This window comes from Mercenaria mercenaria, chromosome 15, assembly GCF_021730395.1.
Source record: "Mercenaria mercenaria strain notata chromosome 15, MADL_Memer_1, whole genome shotgun sequence".
NCBI lineage: Eukaryota > Metazoa > Mollusca > Bivalvia > Venerida > Veneridae > Mercenaria > Mercenaria mercenaria.
Window position 1 is genome coordinate 64,791,760 of NC_069375.1, and position 26,086 is coordinate 64,817,845.

Consider the following 26,086-nt stretch of genomic DNA (forward strand, 5'->3'; position numbering starts at 1 on the left):
AGAAATGTAACTGGTACACAATGGAATTACCACTTGTTTGATATCCATAGTACCATTTACCTAACTGCGTGCTTTAGGTATGAAATACGTGATTGAAACGGGTTAGTATATTGTCCCCTTCATGACCATGGTTCTTATAGATTACCTAGGAGTATGGTATAACATGTACAGAGGCATTTTCTTTCTGGTCTGGCGCCAGTGTGCATAATAAATGAGTTTGCTAATATCAATAATATATAACGCCATTTTTAGTTTTCAAATTACGAACATTATCAATATCACATATATCCTATGCAAAGTATTCAATTTTAGGTTTGAATTTTTTGTTAAAATTAAAACACGTTTTGCGAAAACCGAAAAGCAAATAAATAAATAAATAAATAAATAAAGATCAATAAGAAAAGAGAAAGCAACAAAAAAAAATAACGTAATTCGAAATGCAAGACCAAGATGATGAGATTTATAGCTTTTTTTAAAGGCAGAAAACTCATATATTTATACTTATTTTCAAATTCTGATATTCTGATTATCCTTCCTACAATGAATTTTGGCTATAAGATAATTTGTATTTTAAGAAAAGGAAGAAAAAATAAAGAAAAAAAATAAACAAAAGACTCAATATCAATATGGAAAATCATGCAGTCTGGAGAGATGTTTAAGTACTTCAGACTTCAAGTTAATATACACACGCCATGAGAAAACCAACATAGTGGCTTTGCGACCAGCATCCGCGCAGTCTAGTCAGGATACATGCTGTTCGCTTTCAATGCCTATTGCAATTAGAGAAACTGTTAGCGAACAGCATGGATCCTGATTAGACTGCGCGGATGCAGTCATATTAGACCTTGAAAAACATCTTTAAGAAAAGGAAGAAAAAATAAAGAAAAAAATAAACAAAAGACTCAATATCAATATGGAAAATCATGCAGTCTGGAGAGATGTTTAAGTACTTCAGACTTCAAGTTAATATACACACGCCATGAGAAAACCAACATAGTGGCTTTGCGACCAGCATCCGCGCAGTCTAGTCAGGATACATGCTGTTCGCTTTCAATGCCTATTGCAATTAGAGAAACTGTTAGCGAACAGCATGGATCCTGATTAGAGTGCGCGGATGCAGACATATTAGACCTTGAAAAACATCTTTCCAAAACAGGTTTTTCTGAACTGTTTGGATTTTAATTTTCAAGTAGTCGTCACCAAACCACAAGATTCAAAGTAAAGGAAATATCCTTTATAAAATCGAAGTACTTGTGGAATTTAGCATAACCTTCTAAAGTTTAAATGGTGTAATTTAGCGACTTCTCAGATACATCTAGCATGATATGATAATAGATAAGGTTTAATACTTTCTAACGCTTAGTGAGCAAATTAAAATACATATATTGGTATAGTATAAACAATATTTCAATTAATCATAGAAAGCATTAAGTTACGTCATCGTAGCCAGTACATGAAAAGTACATGAAATAAAACATAAAGTCGCTTATTTACAGATTAGTAAACATTATGTAAGTTCCTTCTAACTTTAATAATCTATATTTGAGCCGCGCGATGGGAAAACCAACATAATGGCTTTGCGACCAGCATGGATCCTGACCAGTCTGCGCGGATGCTGTTCGCTAACGGTTTCTCTAATTGCAGCAGGCTTCAAAAGCGAACAGCATGGATCCTGACCAGACTGCTCAATGTTAGTTTTCCCATGGCACGGTTCATTTGTTATAGGTGAATTCACTGTTTCATATGATGGTCTCATTTATATGCGTAGAACATTCATAAAGTAAAACATAATATTGAAACAATGAACCAAGTGGATGATAATTATATACAAATATCAACATGTACTGCTAAATGTACACAGTCAACTGGCCTCGAACTGCATTGTAATAACCACTCAGTGTTCTGCTGTTGAAAATAAGATATAGCAGTCTCAGATAAAAAAAAACCGAGATTTTTTGACCCCGTTGAAAATAACATTGAGAAGAATAGCAACTTGAATATTTCTAGGTTAGTTTATCAAATCCTTTTAGTAATGTAATCCCATATCACTTATGACAAAATGCCACATGGTCTATCTTATGTTTGACGTTTTTGGGCAAACATTCCACTCATTGTCAGTGAAGGCATTACTGAAAATAAGGCCTCTTTTGTATTGTTCTCTATACCGACGTGGCATTAACGTTCCAACTAGAGACATTGTCAGTTCACAGTAGGACGTAACTCTGGATGATTTACATCTCTGACCAAATTTCAAAAGGACCACCTAACTTGGTGTGTGTTTTTGTACGTATGGGGACTTAGAACAACTTACATATGCATATACAATAAACACCAAGTACATGTTTATCTCTATATATCTCTTGCTAAGAAAAATACTGATATTTTGAAGAAAAAACTTAATTAGGTGCATCCTTTAAGTGTTGCGATTTATAAATTTTAAAATTATTGTTCTATAATGTCCATTCATTTTTGCATCTTCAAAATATCAAATTTGTCAGTAATTAATGTTTGTTTCTGTTTTGTTTCTGTTTCACTATTTTATTCCTTTTTATGTACTTTACACTTGAGTCACCCGTTGGCTGCTCGACTCACTTCCTAACAAGATAATTGAATTGCAAAGTCCTTTAAGGCCACCAGGCATGTAGTCCACTTCGCCGTTTTCTGTCTCAACAAGCTTACCCCGAGTATAACGGTTAAATATGTTCCTGATGTAAATCGTCATACTTTCTTCCGATACCTCTTCCACGAAGATGAGAATAATTGGTTTTTGTTGTTCGTATGCTTCTTTGACTTCTAAACAACACCAATCACTTCGACAAAAGGCCTCAGAAACTACAAATACTGCAACAAGTGATCCAGAGATACATCTTATAATTTCTTCTACTATTGATTTACCTGCTCGATAATGTTTAAAATCAATACATATAGCATCTCTTTCGCATTTGGTTATATCCTTTAGTAAGGCCTCTAAACGTATATATAACTGATTTGAAACTTCCGCATCGCTGTCACTATAAGATAGTGAGCAGAGGAAATTTTCGCGTAGCAGACCTTTGTTGAACTTTTGAAGTAAAGTTTGTAATTTGGTTAGTCGTCGCTTTTTACGAAAATAACGCAAAGTTAACAAGAACGTTATGAATAATGACAGAACTACCAACACAGATATAACTGAAGAAATGGTATAAAAAATTGCTCTGATACAAAGAAATTTCGCTTTTGCTATGCTGTTGTCATTGATTGGGGTCATTTCTGTTTCAAAATTGCATATATATTGTCCAGTGTTATTCAAAATATTTGTACGAATCGTCTCTATAAAGCCAACACTTTCACATGAGCATTCAAAGGGATTGTCATTCATCATAACTTCTGGCAGTTTACTTCCATTTCCGGTAGCTATTTTCTTTAGTTTCATTAAATCATCACCAGTGAGGTATGCGATTCTATTGTGAGATATATTGAGAAAGATCAATTTTGACATTTGTGAATGCAAAAACGATGTAGTCATTAAAAAATTCCCTTGCAAATCCAGCCACTCTAGATCTAAATTGTGAAGAAACATCTGTTCAGGAATATATGTTATCTGATTGTAAGCAAGTGATAATCTTTTAAGCCTTTGCAAAGGTTTGAAAAGGATTTTAAAATCAGGATGGCTTGTCATTTTGAACAATAGATGTTCACCAAGATACAAATTGTTAAGATTTACCATGTCTTTTAAGACTGATGCAGATAGAAATGTCATGCTGTTCAAGGATAAATCAAGTTCGTATAGGGAGAAGTTTACCGGAAGATGAACTGTTGCATTCAGGACAGGTAGCATGTTTCCTCGAAGGTGTAAAACTTCAATCTTCATCACTTGAAAGCACGGTGCAGAAATATCAATTGTAACATTGTTGACATAAACCTCTTTACCACGATAAAAGAAGTTTGCATAAAATTTCTCTAGCGTCGCTAACGGAAGGCTTTCAAAGTTGCAGTATGCAGTTTTAACGCGGTTGGCAAAACGTTTGCTTGAAAAATATCTGGATACGGAGTTAGAAAAATTTATTATTTTTAAATGTGGAAAAGTAATGCCAAATTTAAAACCTTTTGTAACAGAAACACTTACGTTCGAAACATCTAGAATATGCACCCCAGTTGAAATGGCATTCAAATTTCTTTCTATTAGAAGATTAGTACCTCTTAAACTTAGTTCTGTTATATTTTTCGACCTGACCATTTCGACGAAACTTCGTGAAAAGTTGAAATTAAAATTGTTCTGTTCCGTATTCACATTCTCTAAGATTAAAACACGAAGATTTGGAAACACGTTACCATACAATAACGGTTTAATAAGTGTTTCCGATTCTAAATAAATCATATTAGAGAGGTCCAATTTTTCTACAAGATCAACTCCGACAAAAGCTTTTTCATATATAATATTTCCCTTCCGGGCATGGATTCCGAGTGTTGTCATGTTTTCTAACCCAAGAAATACAAAACTGTTAATTTGGAGGTATATCTCAATATTGGCATTAATATCAAACTGTTTTACTGATCCCCAACTAGAATGTGCAAATCTTCCTTGTCCTATATTGTTGTTATCGTAATCCTTGATGTAAACAGTTTGAGTTCCAGCTGGAATTTCACTCGGTATTAATCGCTGACATGTGAGAACGGTATTAAAGAAATTACAATCACCCGGCAGCTCATATGTTACAACCAACTGTATCAAACAATAGGAGAGAGCAACAAAATTTGATTTCCTCATCTTTATTGTTTTCTTCAGAGTACCTGAAATACATAATATTTAACGAAAACGAGTCTAATTGTATCAAAAAGTACATTCTTATATGAACATTTATTTTTAAAAATGCATTTAGCATCAACAAAAATCGCATTTATCTCAACAGATGGCGATCTCATGACGAAAGTAGTGTAATCACACCAGCCGTTGATAAATCACGGACATGTTGATTTACAGCTCGCCAAAAGAAAATTACAAGAACATTACGGAACGATTTGGAATAATACAGTACAAACTTCGCCGAAGCTAGGAACGTACAAATGTTTTAGAAATGAGTTTAAAGAATAGCGTTTTGTTCTGCTAAACTTAGGTAAGAATGAACGCTAAACGATGGCACAGTTCCGTTCCGGTATCATGCCGCTTCGTATTGAAACAGACAGATATGTAAATGAGTCGTAAATGACAGAATATGTAGTCTGTGCAACTCTGGTGATATTGAATCTGAAATTCATTTTATGTTAAATTGTGTTAAATATGATATACACAGTCAAGGAATACTTGATAATCTGTTCCATGATGATAACTTTTCATCTAAAACATGTGAGGAAAATTAAGCTGTACTTTTAAACGACTTTACAAAGAAAGCTGCGAAGCGAAATACGTTGTTAAAGCTTTTCTCGTAGACGCAGACTTTTGTATAACACACCCTAATTACAAATAATATATTTTCATGTTTAGCCCTGATTTATGAACTTAACTTAAATAGGCATAGTCGCTTGATTAAGTCTTATGGTAAAATAAAATGCATAGGTCTCTGAGTTTATTTTTGAGTTATCTGTCCATGAGTAATAATCTTTGAGTAATCTGACTGCATATCGATATTTGGAAAAACTGCTCGTATCAATTATTTTTTCCACGTATTCAATCATTAGTTTAATCTTATTAAATGGAATTAATACATGTACAAGATTAAATATTACATACATAATAGTTTGAACAAGAAAACAGGGAAGGATAAGAATGAAAGACTCATAGTCTTATAGTACTCGTCTCCTTGCTCAAATATCAAGAATGGAGCATATAAAAGAATAATATCTCTGTATCAGGACTAGGAAGCAAACAAAATTGAAGATAATTGCAAAAAGGGGGAAAACACAAATGATATGAAAACTTTACAAGCAATGTATACTTATTCAATCTTAAGATAGTTGTTTGACACATAACTTGCCATATATTTTTTGCCCTTCTTATACAACAAATTACACAATGTAATAAGCAGTTTCACAATTGATTTTCTTACAATTCAATGACTGTCACATGTTGAATAATACTCCTTTAAGGTTTCATGCCTCTGGGTAAAATACTTTTTTGAGATACGTGCGACACAATCTTTCAGGTCCTTTAGACTTATTTTGACTAAGTCAAGGGCCATCACTCTGGTCTAGCTGAGTAAATTCCCAAACAAAACCTAAGGTGCACAACTTCACATGCTGAATGACATACCTAAAGTGTTTCATGACCCTAGGTCAAATATCTTTTGAGATATGTACAACACAAACTTTCAGGTCATTTACGCACTTTTTTACTAAGTCAAAGGGTCAGAAATATATTTATACTGAGTGAAACCTCAAATAAATACTTCACGTGCTGAATTATATCCCTCTATGGTTTCATGACTCATGTCATATACTTTTGGAAGTACATACGACATTTAGAGTCAGTCACATTTGAACTTGAAGGAGATACATTACGATTTTCTGAAAATTTATGTGACTTCGAGTCGGCTGAATCATTACTCGACGAACTAGTTGAACTTGACTGTCAAAAATGTTATCGATTTGTGCAGGATGGACTCGAACTTCCCACGACAACTCCTTTCTTAAAACACCATCACACCTACAACTTTAAAAGGCAGAATCACTATCGAATCAAATGTAAGCGTCCGCTAGTCTAGCTATCCAAATATTAATAGTGATAATCTTTCTTCCTTTCCTCGTGCCCTTTCTCAATAGCATCTGTTTTCTTTACTCTACTTCGTTTAAGTATGTATCACTTATCATTCTATCGAAACTGGCATGTTCCTATCGCATGATAGGTAAAAATGGCGGCGTAAGAATTTAATGTATCGGAAAGAGAAACTGAAAGAAGCGAAAAGGAGTAAATTCAGCGGGTTGTGTATAACGAAACTCCCTTTTCATTTTGTTTTTCTAAAGTAGCGATATAGTTCTTTATGGGAATATAAGTCTCTGAAAATCTGATATGCTAGAAAATGTCGAAAAACTGTTATAAAGTAAGTGGATTTTATATGAAATAAAGAACCACCGGATTTAGTAGTGTTCAGTCTGAAGACAAAATTGTCAATATATACGATGACACTGCATATTCGAAAGCTATGCACTTTCGGCGGAGAATCGTAAAAATTGCTTACTGTGGTTATCGCTTGCAGCGCGATTTAATTGTGATGAACTCCTTAAAGTTATTGGAACCATGATTTTTCTGGTGGGCTTTTGAAAAAGTATAAGTTGGAAGTTTGATATAGTGAAACAATATCTTTCACAATGACATTATCCCATTAATATAATAATCTCTGACACAGAAATTAGTATATATCTGTCCATACTTTCCAACAGTTCACCAAATATCCTTATACATCCGACAATAATTCTGAGGTATTTAACGAAAAGTAGTTTGTCCGTTTGTTATCTTTCTTCATTACTATACGTCAGAAACTATTTAAGGACATTACCGGTAGTTGTCACTGCGCAATCCTTTCCGCATTTGCCGGTAATTCTCATTTTGGATTAAATATGAAGTTGAATAATTGGAGACGGTGTCGGATGAATGAAAATTTTTCTTTTAAAAGTCGGTTACATGTAATGCAGTGAAAAATAGAGATGTCTGTATACAAGTAATGAAAATGCAGTATTTACTTTTTACAAGATGTATGCATGCCATAGCGACAGTTTATACCATTATTGTTAATATATGTATTGGAGATAATATTTATAGGTTATTAGCTTTGTATCGGGAAATATGCACGAGTTCTCCAGCGGAAATATTGCGCGACTTTAGGAGCGCAAGATTCTTCCGCTGAAGAACGAGTGCATATTTCCCGATGCAAAGATAATAACCTTTTTATTACATACACATCTACACGTATAAATATAATGTAAATATCATAAATATGTTCAATAGCTTGAATAGAGCTGACAATACTGAACTAAGTAAAAAAAATAGTGCAACAACACACAATGAATTACGTCACGCACCCGATATGAAATTCAGGCGTCAGTGTATGGAAAAATATTTACGTTTCCGGTACCAGTGTAACTTAACGGGAAATAGAAACGAGTATGTAATAATTGACAATATACACTATCAGAAATACGTACAATAAAATGATTTTTGTTGAAATAGGGTTATTTTTATACAAAATCAGTCGTAATTCGAGAATTTTATCTAAATTACGCAGAAAAAGAAGTATCCATGATTTTTATATTTTCATTCTTTCTACGTATAAAGTAGGCCACTTATACAGTAAAAAAGGAGAGAAAAAATGATGTCCGTATAAAAAAAGTTATAATAAAGAATGTGCAATTTTCGCTACTTTTTTAGCATATTATACAAGGAATTTGCTCGGAAATGAAAAAATAAAAAAGTATCACATTGAATTATGAATAAATAAAATAATTTGCATCAATTATGTAATAGCATGTATACATGACTAAAAATATAAGAAAACAATTGTTAATAAATTTAATTTTCATGAAATTCAATTAACAGTTCGCTTCATTTCTTTGTTCTCAAATTTTAAAACCAATTGTTTATTCATTTATCCTGTCTATACCTTAAAAACGAACTCCGTGACAAACACTGAAAATTAGTGAAACTGATTGAGTGGATTATGAAGCAGATAATGTGTAAAATGTTTTTTAAAAATGCTGTCCGTAGAAAAAATGTAGAAACTGTCCTATAAGCAAACGCAAAATGCAGAAACGTAAGAAAATAGCAAATTTTCAAAGATTTCTTTTTTTTATTAAAGGCAAAAATGATTATCAAATACAAGCATATGCACTTAAATAGATCTAAATCCACGACATGTTATTCGTCAGAAACAAAATTCTGCATCTAGTGTTGAAATAACCCAACCGAGAAGTTATAAACTCAAGATTAATCGTTTCATTTTAAGGTGAAAAGAAAGACCGACATTATCATCAAATCTGCATTATTATTCGAAACTTCCTCCTTTGGTCACGTCTTATTTTGCAAAAAATCATTACGAATTTTATGGCAGACAGCGTGCCATTTATGTAACTGTACAACTTCCTGGATTACGTTACGTTCCAGTAATATGCCTTGTACATCTTATGTAAAGTTGTTTCCAACGACCGATCGTCACACTGTCCAGAATCATCGGCAGATGTATCTTTACTTTTGTCTAGTTTAAACTCACCTAAGCTTAATGTGATATAGGATAGCTGTTTTATTTACTCGTCGGACGTCATCCTTATATCTCATTCATCTCTCCCTATGTCATTTCCCAGTCTACATCTCTGAAACTGTCCGGTCGAAATTGATTAAATTTGACCCTAGTCTTCCTTGGATGGTCTTCTTCCAAGTTTTGAACAGTTCTGGTATATGGCACAAAGGGGTCACAAAAATGTCTTAAATGACTTCTTCTCTACCACTGATTTTTAAAATTTCATACAAAGAGTCTATGAATTACACTAAAGTATGATTGTTAAAACTACCTCAGTTCGTAATAAACATGTAGATCAGCGGACATGGTTATGTATTTCCTAAAAATGTACATCTAAGTGGAAGCTTACAAACGAATATGTAATGTGGCAATGGATGGGGAGTTGAGGGCTTATGCAGAAGCGGTGATAACGCACAAGAAACTGAAAGTGTTTTCTTTCTTTTTTGTCGCGGGAGGGTCTGGAGGGAGCAAATATTTATGCGTGTTGGGGAGGGGGTAGAATTATATGGATTGCTGCATTCGTCAAAACACATCATTACTATATGCCTTTATTCCAAGTTTAAATTCAATTCATTGAAATTTCAGAAGTTGTGCCCCGGACATTAAATACAAAGAACATATCGTCACCTCAACGCAAGAAGTGGATAACTGCATTGACTTAAAGAAGGACTTATTCACTTCTTGCGCCAAGGTGACGATATATAAACTCAATTTGTGACTTTGACCATTGACCTACTGATTAATTCATCTGATTGCCACCTACCTACAAATTTCTCACACACTGTAACCATTTTCCTTCCAGTAAACAAGTCTTCCGCACATTTCAGCAGTAATCATACCAGTCGTCTACTCTCCCATGTAGTTTAGCAGTTATCCTGCCAGCCACCATGTCTCCTTTACGTTTTACCAGTTACCCTGTTAGTAGTCCAGTCTTCCTTACATTTCAGCAGTAATCCATCTATACATCCAGTCTTCTCCGCAGTGCAGCAGTTATCCTGCACGTCATAAAGAATCCCTGATAGTTTAGCAGTTATTCTGCCTATAGTCTAGACTTCCTCACAGTTTAGCAGTTACAATGCCAGTAATGAAGTATTACCCTCAAGTAAGCGATTATCCTGTCAGTCTTCAAATCTCCTTCACGGTTGAGTAATAACCCAGCTTGTCAGTTAAGTAGTTATCCTGCCTGTCATGTACTCAGCCCCAGACTTAAGCAGTTATTCTGTCAGTCATCAAGTCTCCCACACAGTTTAGAAATTTACATGCCAATCATCCAGTCTTTACCACGAGTTAGCAGTTATCCTACCAGTTGACAAGTCTCCCTCACAGTTTAGCATTTATCCTACCATTCCTCAAGTCGACACAGAATTTAGCAGTTATCCTGCCAGTCATCCAGTCTCCTGTACAATTTAGTAATATTATCCTGTCAGTCATCAAGTATGCCTCATAGTTAAGCAGTAATCCTGCCAGTCATTAAGTCTCCCTCACCGTTTAGTAGTTATCAGTCGTCAACTTTCTCACACATTTAAACAGTCATCCTGCCTGTAGTCTTCCCACCCGAAGATAAGTAGTTATCCTGCAAAGAGTCCAGTCTCCTTCACAGTTTAGCAGTTATTCTTCTCGTGGTCCGGTCTCCCCCACAGTTAAGTAGTTATGTATTTATCCTTCCAAGAGTCCGGACTCCCTTCTGACCGTCTTAATTTTGAGTGAGAGCAGACGACTGGCTGGATAATTGCTTCACTGTGAGGGAGACTACATGACTGGCATAATATCTTCAAATATGTGAGTGAGACTGGACGCCTTGCATGTTTGTAGTTATCCTGTCAGTCGTCCATTTCCCTCACAGTGAAGCAGATATCCTGCCAGTCGCTCACACTCATTCACAGTTTAGCAGTTATCCTGTCCGTAATCCAGTCTGTCTACGGCACAGTTCCCATCATCCAGCCATTTTAACCATTTAGCAGACATTTATTGCTCCGGCATTTTTATCCATTTGACATGCCAATCATTACATTTGCTATCAATTTTCTCAGTCACATTATTTGTTCAGCAGTTATAGAGTTATACAAATTACAGTTAGATTTTCAGATATTCAGTAATTTGTTAATTTATTCGTTACTTTTTATTTTTGTTTGTTCTTATGTTGTCAGTCAGTCTGGTCAAATATTTTGTTAACAAAACAGTCATTCAATGCTGTATAAAAAGGACAGCACATCCTCGAATAACACTTTAAATTCAAACATCCCATTTATCACAAGTCAAAATTTGAAGTATCGCAAGCAAATAAATGTGAAATTGTATTGCATACATGCACACGTCGCTGCCAGTAACCGTACACGCATGCGTTTGAAATCGCAAGCTCTCTTCTACCAAACAGTCATTTTTTTGGTTGGGTTTAACGTCGCACCGACACAATTTTAGGTCATATGGCGACTTTCCAGCTTTGATGGTGGAGGAAGACCCCAGGTGCCCCTTCGTGCATTATTTCATCACGAGCGGGCACCTGGGTAGAACCACCGACCTTCCGTAAGCCAGCTGGAAGACTTCCTCACATGAAGAATTCAACCCCCCCCCCCCCGAGTGAGGCTCGAACCCACATCGATGAGCGGCAAGTGATTTGAAGTCAGCGACGTTAACCACTCGGCCACGGAGGCCCCTTCCAATCAGTCATAACACCCCACCGAGTGGCACATAGCTTTTGCTTTCACTGCATGTAATCGCAAGTTTCCATTGGCCTTGTTATGTAGAAGCCGCGACGAATATACGTGATTGGGCGTGTTGTTGCGTCAGCGTCTTGACGCATTGGTGCGGACGCCAAGACGTGTTTGTCAACTGGCTGTACCTTTACTGACATTCCCTTGTCGAAAACAGCGTGCCTTGTCATTAGAATAATTAATACAGTTCGAAGTGTTGCAAATATGGTAACAAAAAACAAAATAAACATAATTTGATGACTTTGGACGCATTTTAGATATACCGCTGTCGCGGAGTGCATTCTAAAACATAATAAAATTTTGATGATTTGTTTTTTTCAGTAAAAAAAAAATATTCTGTATCTATCACTTATTACCTGCATGGAAAAATAGCATCCTTTGAAACTAATTACAAAGTTATATGTTTGTGTACTGCATTATAGATTAAAGATCAAGATTGAATTGATCTGCACATTTCAAGCTGATCCAAAAAAGATTATTGAAAATGATTTAACGTGCCAGATGTATACATATTATATCTTTTACATTTAGATAGATAATAACGTTGTCGAATTAAAGTTTACACATAATATTCAGGATAGGTTGTATTTCAATGAATATTAACCATCATGTGGTCTGCGGCTTTAGACTATCTACAGCGGGAGTCGGTTCACTTCTTGCTCGCGTCATACAAAACACGTGAATGGTCCAGGCTTCCTAGCTGGGTATAAAAATTGTGGAAAGTGAAACACCAGACAGAAGTAGAAAATAAAACGGATGAATAATATGCATTGTGCTGAACTGAAACAAGAAACATGACTCATGATGTATCCTGTTAAAAGACAGCAACCTGTAATCTTTCCTCATTTGATACCGCAGGCCTTGAAAAGTGTAAAATTTACAGGTGCATTTTAAAAAGCATATCAGATGACCACTGTTACGGAATATATTAACCAAACGGTTGTTAAGCTTTAACCATAACATACCAGATAAGTCGAAACGTGGGATTCCCCGGGATTTGAGGTTTATATTTTCATATGTAAAATATTGTTTGGTTCACATGCAAGCTATTTTTTTTAAAGTTCTGAATTAACATATTGACAACTGATACAGGAGATTAAAGGTTGGTGTTGCTCATTTATTGTTAGAATTCTGCATTAATTTAACTGTTCCGCGAAAATAATGTTTTAAATATGTCTAAATACATATATTGTTGAATCGATAGAGCGAGGCAGAAAAACAAAAACACAAAATTACTTGGCCAAGTCGAAACACGAAAACTCTGTGACCTGTCATAAAATGATACAATAATATAATAATTAAAGACGTTGACAATTTGGAGCCCGTCTGCTAAAATAACATTAAAGCGCACCAGAGTATTGTGTTGTAACTATTCAACTGCATAGAAACTCAAGGCTTTATTATATGGGCCTCAAATACCCCGGGTTTTAAGTAATTATTACAGTTTTAAGTACGCCTGCACTGGGCTGGCTAGAAATTCATGTATAAATACCACTGTGTTTTTGAATATATAAAACTAATATCTTTAATGTAAATGCGCCGTTTACCTTTTATAAAGATATTTCTTGTTCCGATTGTTATCACGTAAACACTTACCGTCAGGTTAAGAGATGCAAAAGTTAGATTAAACCAACTGCGTCTTTCAAACCTTTTCATTTACTACGTCTATTAGACATTTGCGAATTAAGTCTACGTGGACTGTGGACACCTAAGACGATCGATTTTTCAAGGGGACCGTCTCAACATAATTTGATTTATATTATGCGCGGTAGGAAGAATAGTTTATAACGGCAATAGGGTTTAGGTTATTATATCATCACAATGCGGCAGGTGATATTAATTTGACTTGGAACTTAAAATACTTATTTACTATCAACGTCTACACCAGGAGAAACAATCCCTAAAACTCTGATTTGAATTTTGACAGAATTATACCCCTTTTTAACTTAGAATGTTTGGTTAAAGTTCTTGATAAAGTAAAATATCTCTGTTACTATCAAAGCTATTGACTTGAAACTTAAAATACTTATTTACTATCAAAGTCTACACCGGAAGAAACAATCCCCATAACTCATAACTCTGGTTTGAACTTTGACAGAATAATGCCCCCTTTTAAATTTGAATTTCTGGTTAAAGTTTTTGATCAAGTCAAATATCTCTGTTACTATCAAAGCTATTGACTTGGACTTAACATAGTTATTTACTATCGAAGTCTACACCACGAAAAACAATCGTCATAACTTTGATTGAATTGTGACAGAATTTTGTCTCTTTTTAACTTAGAGTTTTTGGTTAAAGTTTTTGATAAAGTCAAATATCAGAGGATTTGAGCAAAATTTAAAGAACTTTACTGTTGAAGCCCTAAGGAAAAGGAAAACAAGGGGAAGAAATTCCCCGAAAAACTCTAAGTCAACTAAAGTCATTACCATGTACAGATATGTCGAAATACACATTAACTTTGCAGGTACCCTCCATCCCAGCAATCACCTGACGTCGGAACAACGTTGAAACAACGTTGGATTTTGGTTGCGACGTCGGCGACCTAAATACAACGTCGATTCAACGTCATATTTACGACGTCTAGCAAACGTTAGATTTAGACGTCTTTACGACGTTGGATTCTGGTCGGACTTGAAGAGAGTGCAATGTTGTCATTTGTTAAACAACTATTTGGTGAAGAATTATTTTCAAAGTGTTACAATAATTACTTGTTCTTACAAAGTCCTGAAAATGCGCGTAAAACTGACAAATAATATTTCATTTGGATATTAAAAATCATAACTGTTTTTTTTTTCTCTCTTTTGTTTTCTTTTATACAAAAAAATCATATTACAGACTGTTTACTTTTCAGAATATTAAAATAATACTACTACTACTAATAAATTTTGTACAGGAAATCAATATACATTGAACTTGTATAGATTATTAAACTAGTAAAATTTCTCTACACATGATGTCTATTAGTCACGCACTTGCTTTTGATTACACGATATTCCTGTAATTTGATACACTGGAGAGTTTAGATAGAGCCAGTTTCAAGACACTTTACACAAAGGGATCTGCAACGTGAGTAACATATTTTAAAACTTAGTCTTAATTTAATGACTGCTGATTTTTGTTTGTTTAAAAAACAAAACAGAAACATTTGATATTTTAGGACTGCACTTTACCAAAGTTTGTGCACTTTTTTGGAGGTCAGGGAAAATATCTGAATCTTGGATATATTATATATTTGTTTTGCATGAAGTGATTATGATTCTAGCTCTTACGAAGTAACTTTTTCCTTTTTTATTTCGATTTAGTGGACATGAAAACTTATTTTATACATTTCAGGTGGATGTTTTAGCTGTGTTGAAGAGGCATGCATATTTGGCTACATTTTATCTTATGGACTTATTTATGTTGTCACAAGTGGAAATAAAGATTAGAAAATACATACTATTGTGTTGATTAGATGCTGGGTCACAAGTAAAATTCCAACGTTTAAATAGCAGAAATTCATTACCTATTATAATTAAATTATGGGTAGAATGCAGTCGTTAACAAGTTGGGTTATGGTTGGATTTTGGTTGGGTTAAGGTTGCATCACGGTTGGATATTAGTTAGATTCCCGACGTTGTATCGACGTCGGATTAATGACGTCTAAAAAACTTTCAAATCCAACTATAATCCGACGTTGATCCGACGTCGGGGTCTAACGTCAGTAAAATGTCAATACGACGTTTTTTGTTTGCTGGGATGTTGTACCAAAGAAAAGTGGTCTCGGTTTTTACCGACGGCCAATAATAAAAAAGTTACAAATGACCTATTTATAGTTACATAAAAGGGAAGTTATTTCAATAAAAATATTGTAAGTGGACAAAAAAGGAATCTACCAAATAAGAACAAGAGCACCGCAATGGAAAGCAACATAAACACAAAATAAAGTCATGTGACCTTTAACCGCTAAGTGTTACCTTTACCTTGAAGCGAGCCATGTGCTGTGCACGTCGTCTCAATGTGGTGAACATTTGTGCCAAGTGTGTCATTGACCTTGTAGCCAGCCATCAAAAACATGCGCTCTAATAGACATTTGTGCAATGATTCTGTAAAATCCTTCAAACAGATCAAGAGTTACAGAGCGGACACGAAACAATGTCATATGACCTCGACTCCTAAGTGTAACATTTACCTTAAAGCGAGTCACCTGATACAGGCACTCTGCATGTCGTCTTGATGTGGAAAACATTTGTATCAAGTTTGTTTAAACTCCTTCAAGGGGTTAACGAGTTACAGAGCGGAGTCGACACGAAATTGGTAACGGACACACAGACAGACAGACAGACAGACAGACGGTCAGATGAACACCTTGGGTATCCTAAAATACGTTCCTTCGGGTGTATAAAAACAAAGGAATGGAGACGCAAGATATTACGTTTTCTACAGTTTTTACAATGTTTTACCTGCTGACCTATATTTTGTTCCCAGCTGACCCAGTTTAGATTTTATTTTTCGGACGACGACGACGATAGAATACGGATACCCTGCGATCAGATTAGCTCATCTTTTCAACTTTGTCGCAGATGCGCAACTTATAATATTGAAGAACATTTCAGGAAAGTGTTATGACGCTAGATCAAATACTTTTTGCGATATGCATAACAAAACATTTCTCTGGCGAACAGACGGACGGACAGACAAATCGAAATTTTATCCTGTGCGGTGACATAATAAGACAGACCTTACCGTCATTATAGGAATGTTTTCCTACTACACATAAATTAAAATTATTATGTTGAGACGGTCACAGTCCACGTAGACTTAATTCGCAAATGTCTATTATTTCGGGAGGCATACCTTTAGGTTTTTATATTACACCTATATAATACATCAAAAGAATCAGAATGACTTTGCATCTGTTCTAAAAAATACTTCTAGTGTTTAGCATGATGCCATCTCAGGTGTGCAAACTAAAATATAAAAATATAATCAAAGGCCTGAATGGCCTGAGTCGGCTAATGATGACAGTATAGTCTACCAGTTTCAGTTTGTTTTTAGTTTTTTTCTTAAAATTTCATAACACAGCTCGATATTTACCCAAAATATTATATCCGGATACGATTACACTTTTCTCCAGTTTGAACAATATATTTACAAATTGTGATGATACAAGACATTTAGCAGCAATTGGCAGTATCTGAGATTGAAGTTTACGGTTAAATTACCTCTTATTTAAATCTTTTCATAAAAAAGTTGTTTCGTTTCGTGAAAGCAGCCAAACATAGACGATCTACTTTCGATTTCAAAAACTACAAGAAAATACAATTTAATGTTTCGCCGATTTGTTTATTTCTCGAAAAATAAGAATTAAAATCATTTTTAATATCAGTAGTAACTAAACAAACCAGTAAGAGCTTCTTCTTCCGATAATTTATCCGTTTACTGACTGCAAAATTCAACCCACGCAAAGTTTATAGAAATCATACGATGCGTGTTTACGTTCAATGTGGGAGAATTAAGGCTGATCGGCTATGTTACCTAACGCATCCAGACGATTCAGATTTTGTTTTTAAAAAAGCATTGTGTGCGTTTCTGTAATTTTATATACGTTTTTATACGCTTAGAAATTATTAGACATGCGTATTTGCATTATTTCTATACGTAATTTACGCTAATACGCATCTTATCTGGAGCCCTGTGGAACTATTTTTTGTCTTTCGCTGGATGTTACCCAAGCTTTGTAAGCCTGCGCAATTCTTAAAATGCACATTTATGCTTAATGAGTTACATTCGAGTATTGCACAATTACAAGTCATAAATATGACAGATTACATCGTATATTGGTCATAGCAAAGGGAATTGACACAACTTAACTTCATTCATGCAGTGAACTGTTTGAAGTTTGAGAAATCTAATGGAACAACATCCCTTCACTGTGTTATTTGGTCCATTTAGAGAATCGTTGGATAGCAAGGACTCGTCAAAAGGCTTTCAGCCTTTAGCCGACTCAATAAAAATGTATTTTTTATTTGAAGGAAACAATTATTCTGTATACATTATTTGAGTTGCATGTTTTATCTGCGTGACAACATAGCACTCTTTGAAATTAATTACAAAGTTATATTTTTGAGTACTGCAATAAAATGATACATTTTTTAAACCACGGCGGGTGGGGCGGGTGTGGGGGGCTTATATAGGTATAATTTGGTTGGGAAATATGCGGTTCGGTGTGTAGCCATTATATTGGCGTAAAGTTCTGAATATTCAGGCGCGTAGCAACTCTGGAGTGCACATCAAAGCAACATATTGAACGTGAAAACAAACTCAGTAAATTTCTTGTTATTTTTTTTTTCAACTCCGTTTGCTTTACGGCTATTTCTTTCCCGTTGAAAAGGTAGACCCCTGTTTTCCTCTTATATCATGCCTAATGAAATATTTTTGACAAAATACATTATGGCTAATACGATAAAGTTTTATTTTCAATCTAATATATTGCAAGCGTCTAATTAGAAACGAGACACAACCACTGTACATTATACATATAAGCGGATAGCATGTCAGTGTTAAAATAATATTAAGATTTATCTATTTAAAATATCTACAAAACAAAAAACGTCGGCAGTTTTAATCTAATTGAAAACAAATACAAAACTGGATGATCAAACAACTACAAGTGCATCATGTGTATAACAGTAGCACAACTGCTCAAACATGAATAAAAAACTTGGGTAGGATTTAGTAGATACAGAGTAGCAAAATTAATATGACCGAACTTGAAGTTTTATATTCTTATTACATAAAACTGTTCTCTGCGTCTTGGTTTTCAAGTGCGTAGCAACGCCGGGTTTACCTTGAAACGTTAGGGTATGACCATTAAAAACCAAAAAGGCAGTGTGAGTTATAGACATACAGACCTAAATTGTATATATAAATATTCAGATACGAGTTGCGCAAGCCCGCCCGCTTAGCTCAGTGGGGAAGAGCGTTGGTCTACGGATCTCGGGGTCGCGAGTTCGATCCTCGGGCGGGGCGTATGTTCTCCGTGACTATTTGATAAACGACATTGTGTCTGAAATCATTAGTCCTCCACCTCTGATTCATGTGGGGAAGTTGGCAGTTACTTGCGGAGAACAGGTTTGTACTGGTACAGAATCCAGGAATACTGGTTAGGTTAACTGCCCGCCGTTACATGACTGAAATACTGTTGAAAAACGGCGTTAAACCCAAAACAAACAAACAAACAAACGAGTTGCGCATCAGTTTGTGCATTCAGACGTGTAGCAACACAGGAGTGTATCTTAAAACAACATAATTTTATGTTGAATAATAATCAAAATATGATTAAAAAGTTTGGGTTCACACGGGCTCTGTTATATATATTGGTTTTCAGGCGCGTAGTAACACATCTGGTAGCTTTTAAATAGCATATCCATAAAAACAAAAGCAATTTAATGAAGATGTTTTGTCCCGTTAATTGCAAGTCAAATGAACACGTTTTATTACATTGTATTAAAATTAAATTTGTACGGTGAGCTGTGAGACGTGCATTAATGTGTGTTGGGTCTGTTGCAGAGAACTTAAAAATAAAGCAGACAGCAAATTTATTTTTACCAGTTCTCATCTCGTTATAATCACAGAGGGTATGGATTTTCATAACTTATAACAATATTGAAAAGTCCAATTACTGCGTCTACTGTGCACGTCCATTCGGCTCGACAAGGTGTGACGTTTGTCTTTCTGACGATTTGATAAATGACATTGTGTCTGAAACCATTCATCCTTTAAACACTTTTGAACGTGTACATGTGCATGAAGAGTGCTTTATAAATAATATGGTTTAATAATAATAATCCTGAACATTTGATCCATGTAAGTTCTAACATTTTTCAGAAAATTGATTTCTGGTTAGCCAAACATCATACATTCATTATTACTGATATATACATTTTAAAAAGTTCCCTGATACCTAAAAACCGACAAATCAGCACCATTCCTTTAAAAGGATATTGTATTTCGGTAATGGACCCATACTACAGTTCTCGTCTGCTATTTCGATATTCTTCGGTTGTAAACGTAGCTTCGAAAACAGCCAGAAAATGCCGAAATCATCTTCGGACTAAACGTCATTGAACGGAAGTTACTGATTGCAATTATGAGTCCACTAGATACCTTCCATGCAATTGCAAGTAATTATATATTTTATTTATCGTTTCAGGCTATGCAAACAGGCAACTGTTATTATATTTAAATTCCATCTTTAGCTCGTCTGATTTTTGAAAAAAATCTACGAGGTATTGTCGTCACTTGATTGTCGGCGTCGGTTTCGGCGGCGTTTTCGGCGTTAGTTAATTTGTTTTGTTTATGTCCACCTTTTCTCAGACACTGTAAGAGCTACAGCTTTGAAACTTTGCACACTTGTTAACCATCATTAGGGAATTATGTTGACCAAGAACCATAACTCTGATATGAATCTTGTCAGAATTATGGACCTTTTTGTACTCAGAAAATTTGAGATTCTTGGTTAAATTCTTTGTTTAGGTCACCATTTCACAAAAACTATAAGAGAACAGCTTTTTAACTTTGTACACGTGTTTGTCATCATAAGGGTGCTATGTATGCCAGGAACCATAACTCTAACCTGCATTTTGTCAGAATTATGGCCCTTTTTGTACTTAGAAATTCTGGGGCCACTATCTCGAACGCACCTTAAGCCCTAAGATGTTCGTAAAGGGTACATAAGGTATTTGTAGCGGATTTTTCCTCTATCTCGAAAGCCTCGAAAATTACGACACTTCGTAAATGTCCTGGTAAGTTAAGGCTAAAAAATCCACCCCTTAGCGTTCTCGTAGTGTATAAAAACTTATGTATTTCTGCCTGTCTGAATGTGAATATGTTTCTTTCTTATTGTACCACGTTGAAACTGTCGTGAAAATATTTATTTTTAGTTGTCATTCCGTTCGTTTGTGTCAACGAACATGAATATATTTCATAAAGATGAATATTTAGTGCTTTTAGTCCGTTTTTATAGATAGAACGCAAAGGAGAAGGAAATACATGAACGTTTGTCCGTTTGTTCATCCGGTCTATCGTTTTAACGGTTTGTCAGATTTGCATGGCACCTGAATTGTTAGGGCTGTGCTTTTGCTCAAACGGCCCCGTTGGAATCAACCTGTTACAATATTTTTTGGTAATTTGCACCGGCCGTATTTTGATATAATAAGAATTAAAAGGTACAACTAAATGTTGACTTTTACCACTGTAAATGTTACTGCGGTATATATTTACTGGCGGATGCTGTTCGTCAAATGGTGTTGGACAAAACGCAAACGTTACAATTTTCTTAAAATCACATTGAAAACTTTAGCGCGGTACGATACACGTCGTTTACATATTTTGTATCCTTTGAGGTACGTATATCACAAATATGGTTGAAATATCCTATAACGGAATTTTTGTATCATAGACATTTACCCGTGGACTGTAATAACTGGTGAGACTGAATAATGTTTCGGACTGGCAGCAGTAGAATTCCTAACAACGAAAGGAATTGCATTGTACAAGACCATATATTGATTTTCATACTGAACGCTACACGCGCATCCCCGGCTATACTTGCTTAATAGGTAGAATACACAAGACCTCAAAATAGGTTCGAATACCGAGCGAGGCGTTTATGGTTTCCGTGATGATTTGCTAAAGACAATACTGTTATCAAATGTACACTGACAAAGACCAACCTGTCACAAATACGGGGTTATCAATAAATTATTTCTGTTTACAGTAATGAAGACCAAACTTAAACTAATTTCAGTTTCATTTACTATCTGAAAACTAATGAGAGTCCTTATATAAGAAGCTGGAGAAGATATTTATATCCTATGGGGAAGTTTACCCTGTCGCGGAAACCGATGACAAACGATTTTACTGTCTCACTAAAGTCGTATGAGCTGCTCTCATGCAAACTACGTATAAATTAAAGAACAAACTAATGGTTTTTCTATTAAACTTTACGTAAAACTGTCTGCCAGTTACCTGAGGAGCTCGAATTCAACCTGAAGTGCAGCCGAAACGCGGATCTTGTTTCCGTAAGTCACAACAAACAATTGATTTACCCAAAGTCATTCTTAAGTAACACAAGTATTTTGGGATACCATTATCCGAGCAAAGAACCGAAATGTATCTTTTCGTATGATAAAGTACATGCAACTAAACAGTTCCCTAGTTTAAATCGGCTAACGGATCTACGTTTTGTACGGAACTGGAATATCAGAGTCCTGAGACTAACGGAACATTTTCATTGGTCGAGAAAACCCGTAAGTCACGCTCATTGGATAGACTCAAAAAGACTGTTTACAATTTACGGAAATTAATGCTGAAAAGGTTATAAATACAGCGTTCGTCTTCAGTTGACGGCTTTCCATCCGTGAGTACGGACATATGGTTAAAATTTACGTTAGATCCGCAAGGTTACATTTTCCGTCAGTCACGGAATCCGTAAGTGAATAAAATCCGTCAGTTAATAACAGTATATATAAAATCTATACAAGAAACAGTACAAGTAAGTTACGGAATCCGTAAGTTAATAAAACCGTCAGACAGTAGAGTCTACATCCGATCATAGATACAAGTAACAATTCACAAGACCAGCACTGGAGATGCATACTACCAATGAACGTTAACAACTTTTATCCCTCCAAAGAACTATTACAAAAGCAACGCATTTACGAATTATTTCGGTGGTTTTGTTTCAACATCATTTATAAATATAACATACCATTTCAGTATCAATTAAAACTTATAAAATGTTAAAGGGCTTTTATTGCTATTTTCTACTTGTGGTATTTTACCGTTTCGGCCATTTCGGTAATTAATACAGGAATATAGTCGATGCCATCCCGTACCTTGTACCGTAAAATACACGCCTATGTATAGCTTACAATACATCTAAGTTCATTCATTTTACACCTCTGCATTATGTGGGGGAGTACCTGTAAGGAACCCAGGAATACTAATGCATATTATCTCGAGCGCACGACATCTTATTTCGAACGCACGACATCTTTATCTCGAGAGCACGACGTCTTATCTCGGTGCACGACATCTTATCTCGTGCGTACGATATCTTATCTCGAGCACACGATTTTTTATCTCGTGAACTGTACATCTTATCTCGTGCAAACGACATATTATCTCGTGCGAACGACATCTTATTTCGTGCGCACGACATCTTATCTCGTGCGCTTGACATCTTATCTCGTTTCACGACATCTTATCTCGTTTGCACGACATCTTATCTATATTTTATTACGGACTTTTTATGTATTCAGGTCATCAGTGAAAATATATGGACGAGTAGATAATTAGTCCCGCCTATTCAGATTTTATTTAAACTTTCCTCAAGTGCAAGGGGAGCGGTGGTCTAGTGGATAAGGTGTCGGCCGCTCAATCCAGGGATCGTGGGTTCGAGCCCCACTTGGGTCACGACCATGACTTCTTATATGACACCAGTACTGGGTTTTCCAGGAAGCGGACTCGAGCGTGGTTCCAATAAGCTTGAAGCTTTCATTACAATCGAGCTAAAACAAATTAGTATAAACTTAAACTCAAGTACATTTGGGGGAGCAGTGCACATAATTGGTTATCCTATCGTCAAAATTAAAACATAATCATGCTTACTGCATGTTAGAATAGCAACAAAATGCAGTTTGACTGATTCGCACATTGTCAGAAAAGTTATAAAATTTGATGCATGAATAATGGGGAAACAGAGTAATTCTTGATATATGGGCGAAGCCTACATACTTAATCTTTATTTTGTCAAGGGCTTAAATCTATTCCTTTGTGCTGAATTTTCGCTGCATTTTTTTTATCAGTTTAATATTTATCTCTATAACGAAAAATAAAGTAAATGTCCAAAACGGAAAATGTGGTCAGATCCTAATTTGAAGACATTTTTTCAAAACATTTACATTCTATAACCGGTAGTCTCACTTCGACCTCAGCACCACAGCCATTAACAATAATTGTATACACACAAACAACACGCATATGCACGCGTACATACGCAAGCACGCACGTACAAGCACGCACTCACGTACGCACACACAAAAACAGCACACACAACGACGACCAATAAATCCACATACACGCGCACGCATGCACGCACGCACAACGACAACAAACAAATAAACACATATAAATTGCACTTGTTTTTCCTTTTTTCATAACTTGGTATTACATGTATTATTTCGTGAAGATAAATGTCATATTGTAGTTGCTGACTATTTATACATGTATTATATTCACGAGGTATATAAATGCATATTGTGTATATTATAGAAAAAGGATCAATTAAAAAAAAGATGTCGTACGCTTGAGACAAGATGTCAAGCACACGAAATAAGATGTCGTGCGCTCAAGATAAGATGTCGTGCACACGAGATAAGATGTCGTGCGTACGAAATAAGATGTCTTTCGCACGAGACAATATGTCGTTCGCACGAGATAAGATGTCCAGTTCACGAGACAAAATATCGAGTGCTCGAGATAAGATGTCGTGCGCACGAGATAAGATGCCGTGCGCACGAGATAAAATGTCGTGCGCTCGAGATAATTCAATCTTTAAAAAAAAAAGAAATACATGTCCTAAACATACCACCGTAAAAATTCACTTAATGTGGATATATGTTTCCATCTTGTTAAGCAATAAACAGCTAGTGGGCTATTAGGTACACGCGCAGTTGTTCGAAAATGACGTCATTAAATGGATTATTCATGACTTACGATATCGTAACTAACTAACAACACCTTAAGTTACGAGCGCTTTACGAGGGCGTTAAGAGGTGTTTGGAGATAGCCGAATAACGTTACCTTAGTCTTACTTTAATTAGGCTTATCGTAAACCATACCTTAACTTGCGATACGAATAAGTTTTCGAGATAGTGGCCCCTGAACTATAACTCTTTTCTTACAGTTTGTCCAGCATTTGCAGACGAGCGATGGCACTACTCATGTCTTTACTTTGAAATCGCTTACTTTTCACGGAGTTCCGTAACAAATTTCTTTTTAGACGTGAAATTGAAAGTTTAGTTAATTGCACTGTAGAAAGTAGCTTATGAAGTTAATTAGACAATTTCATGCGCACACATATCACTACAAATAGCTGGGTAGTTGGTCAAGGCCAGAAACTTTGGAAGTCGTAGCCCAGAAATAAGACGATGGTTGAACTATATATGACGATGTTATGATATCATCCGGGTGATATTAAAGGGTGGATTTCAGTATGATATGCATGTCAGTAATATTAAATGATGATATAGAAAACGTTGATATTTTGATAAACATGAATGCAATTTAGCATTATAGAATTACTGTAAGTTTGAGTTTCGTGCTTTTATTAATCTCTTATCGAAAATACTGTCTTACCAAGTACAGTATAACATGACTGAAATATTTTACATTGGTTAATTATTTATAACATACCGAATAAAATGTAAAAAGTTTCCGTTGATATAACCCGCCCTCAACATTAGTGCAAAGTCTCTAGAACGTGTAATTAAGAAAAAAACATTATCGTAATATTTGCAAACAAAATACAATAAATAGAGAATATTAGGTTACTGTCTTATAAATTTAAATTTATTAACTGAGTCGGAGAAAATATAACTTTATTTTTTCGTAGACGAACTTAATAAATTCAAATTTATAAGACAGTAACCTAATGTTCTATTTATCCTACCTTCTGATCTAAAATCATTCTTTAATTACAATTCAAAATTTACTACAAACTAGTTCTGAGTCTGCCTTGCATAGAAATCTAAGAATTAATGCGCCCCACCATTGCACAAATACGTCTTTAAAATCCAAAATTATAAGATAAAAGCTGAAAAACAAAGGCTTACCTTGTTTTGTTTTGTGCCCGACCTCTCTGTTCTGCTGAACATGAACGAATAATTTTAATTTGCTGCCAAGTGAAATTTTGTCCGAAGATCCGTTGCAAGTCGGATTACCATCCTGACCAAGCAAACGATAAACGTGACTTATAGACACGCCATAACGCCGTTTTGAAGAACAAATAGGCAAACCGTTTCCTTAATGATTTTATTCAAGAACACTCCATTCCAGATGCAATATATTCCTTGATTTAGGTGCAGAAAGCTAAAATCCTGAACAAACGCTATTACCACGATTACA

The 26,086-nt window shown here is 35.2% G+C and overlaps 1 protein-coding gene across 1 annotated transcript; it reads right to left on the reverse strand.

Moving 5' to 3' along the window:
• Nucleotides 1–1,758: 1,758 nt before the first annotated feature.
• Nucleotides 1,759–12,366, reverse strand: LOC123562495 (toll-like receptor 1). The gene is made up of 2 exons (XM_045355132.2): nucleotides 12,271–12,366; nucleotides 1,759–4,770 (listed from the first exon to the last, which is right to left on the reverse strand). The coding sequence occupies exons 1-2, from the start codon at nucleotides 12,287–12,289 to the stop codon at nucleotides 2,558–2,560; spliced, it is 2,232 nt and encodes a 743-aa protein (XP_045211067.2). The 5' UTR covers nucleotides 12,290–12,366; the 3' UTR covers nucleotides 1,759–2,557.
• Nucleotides 12,367–26,086: the final 13,720 nt, after the last annotated feature.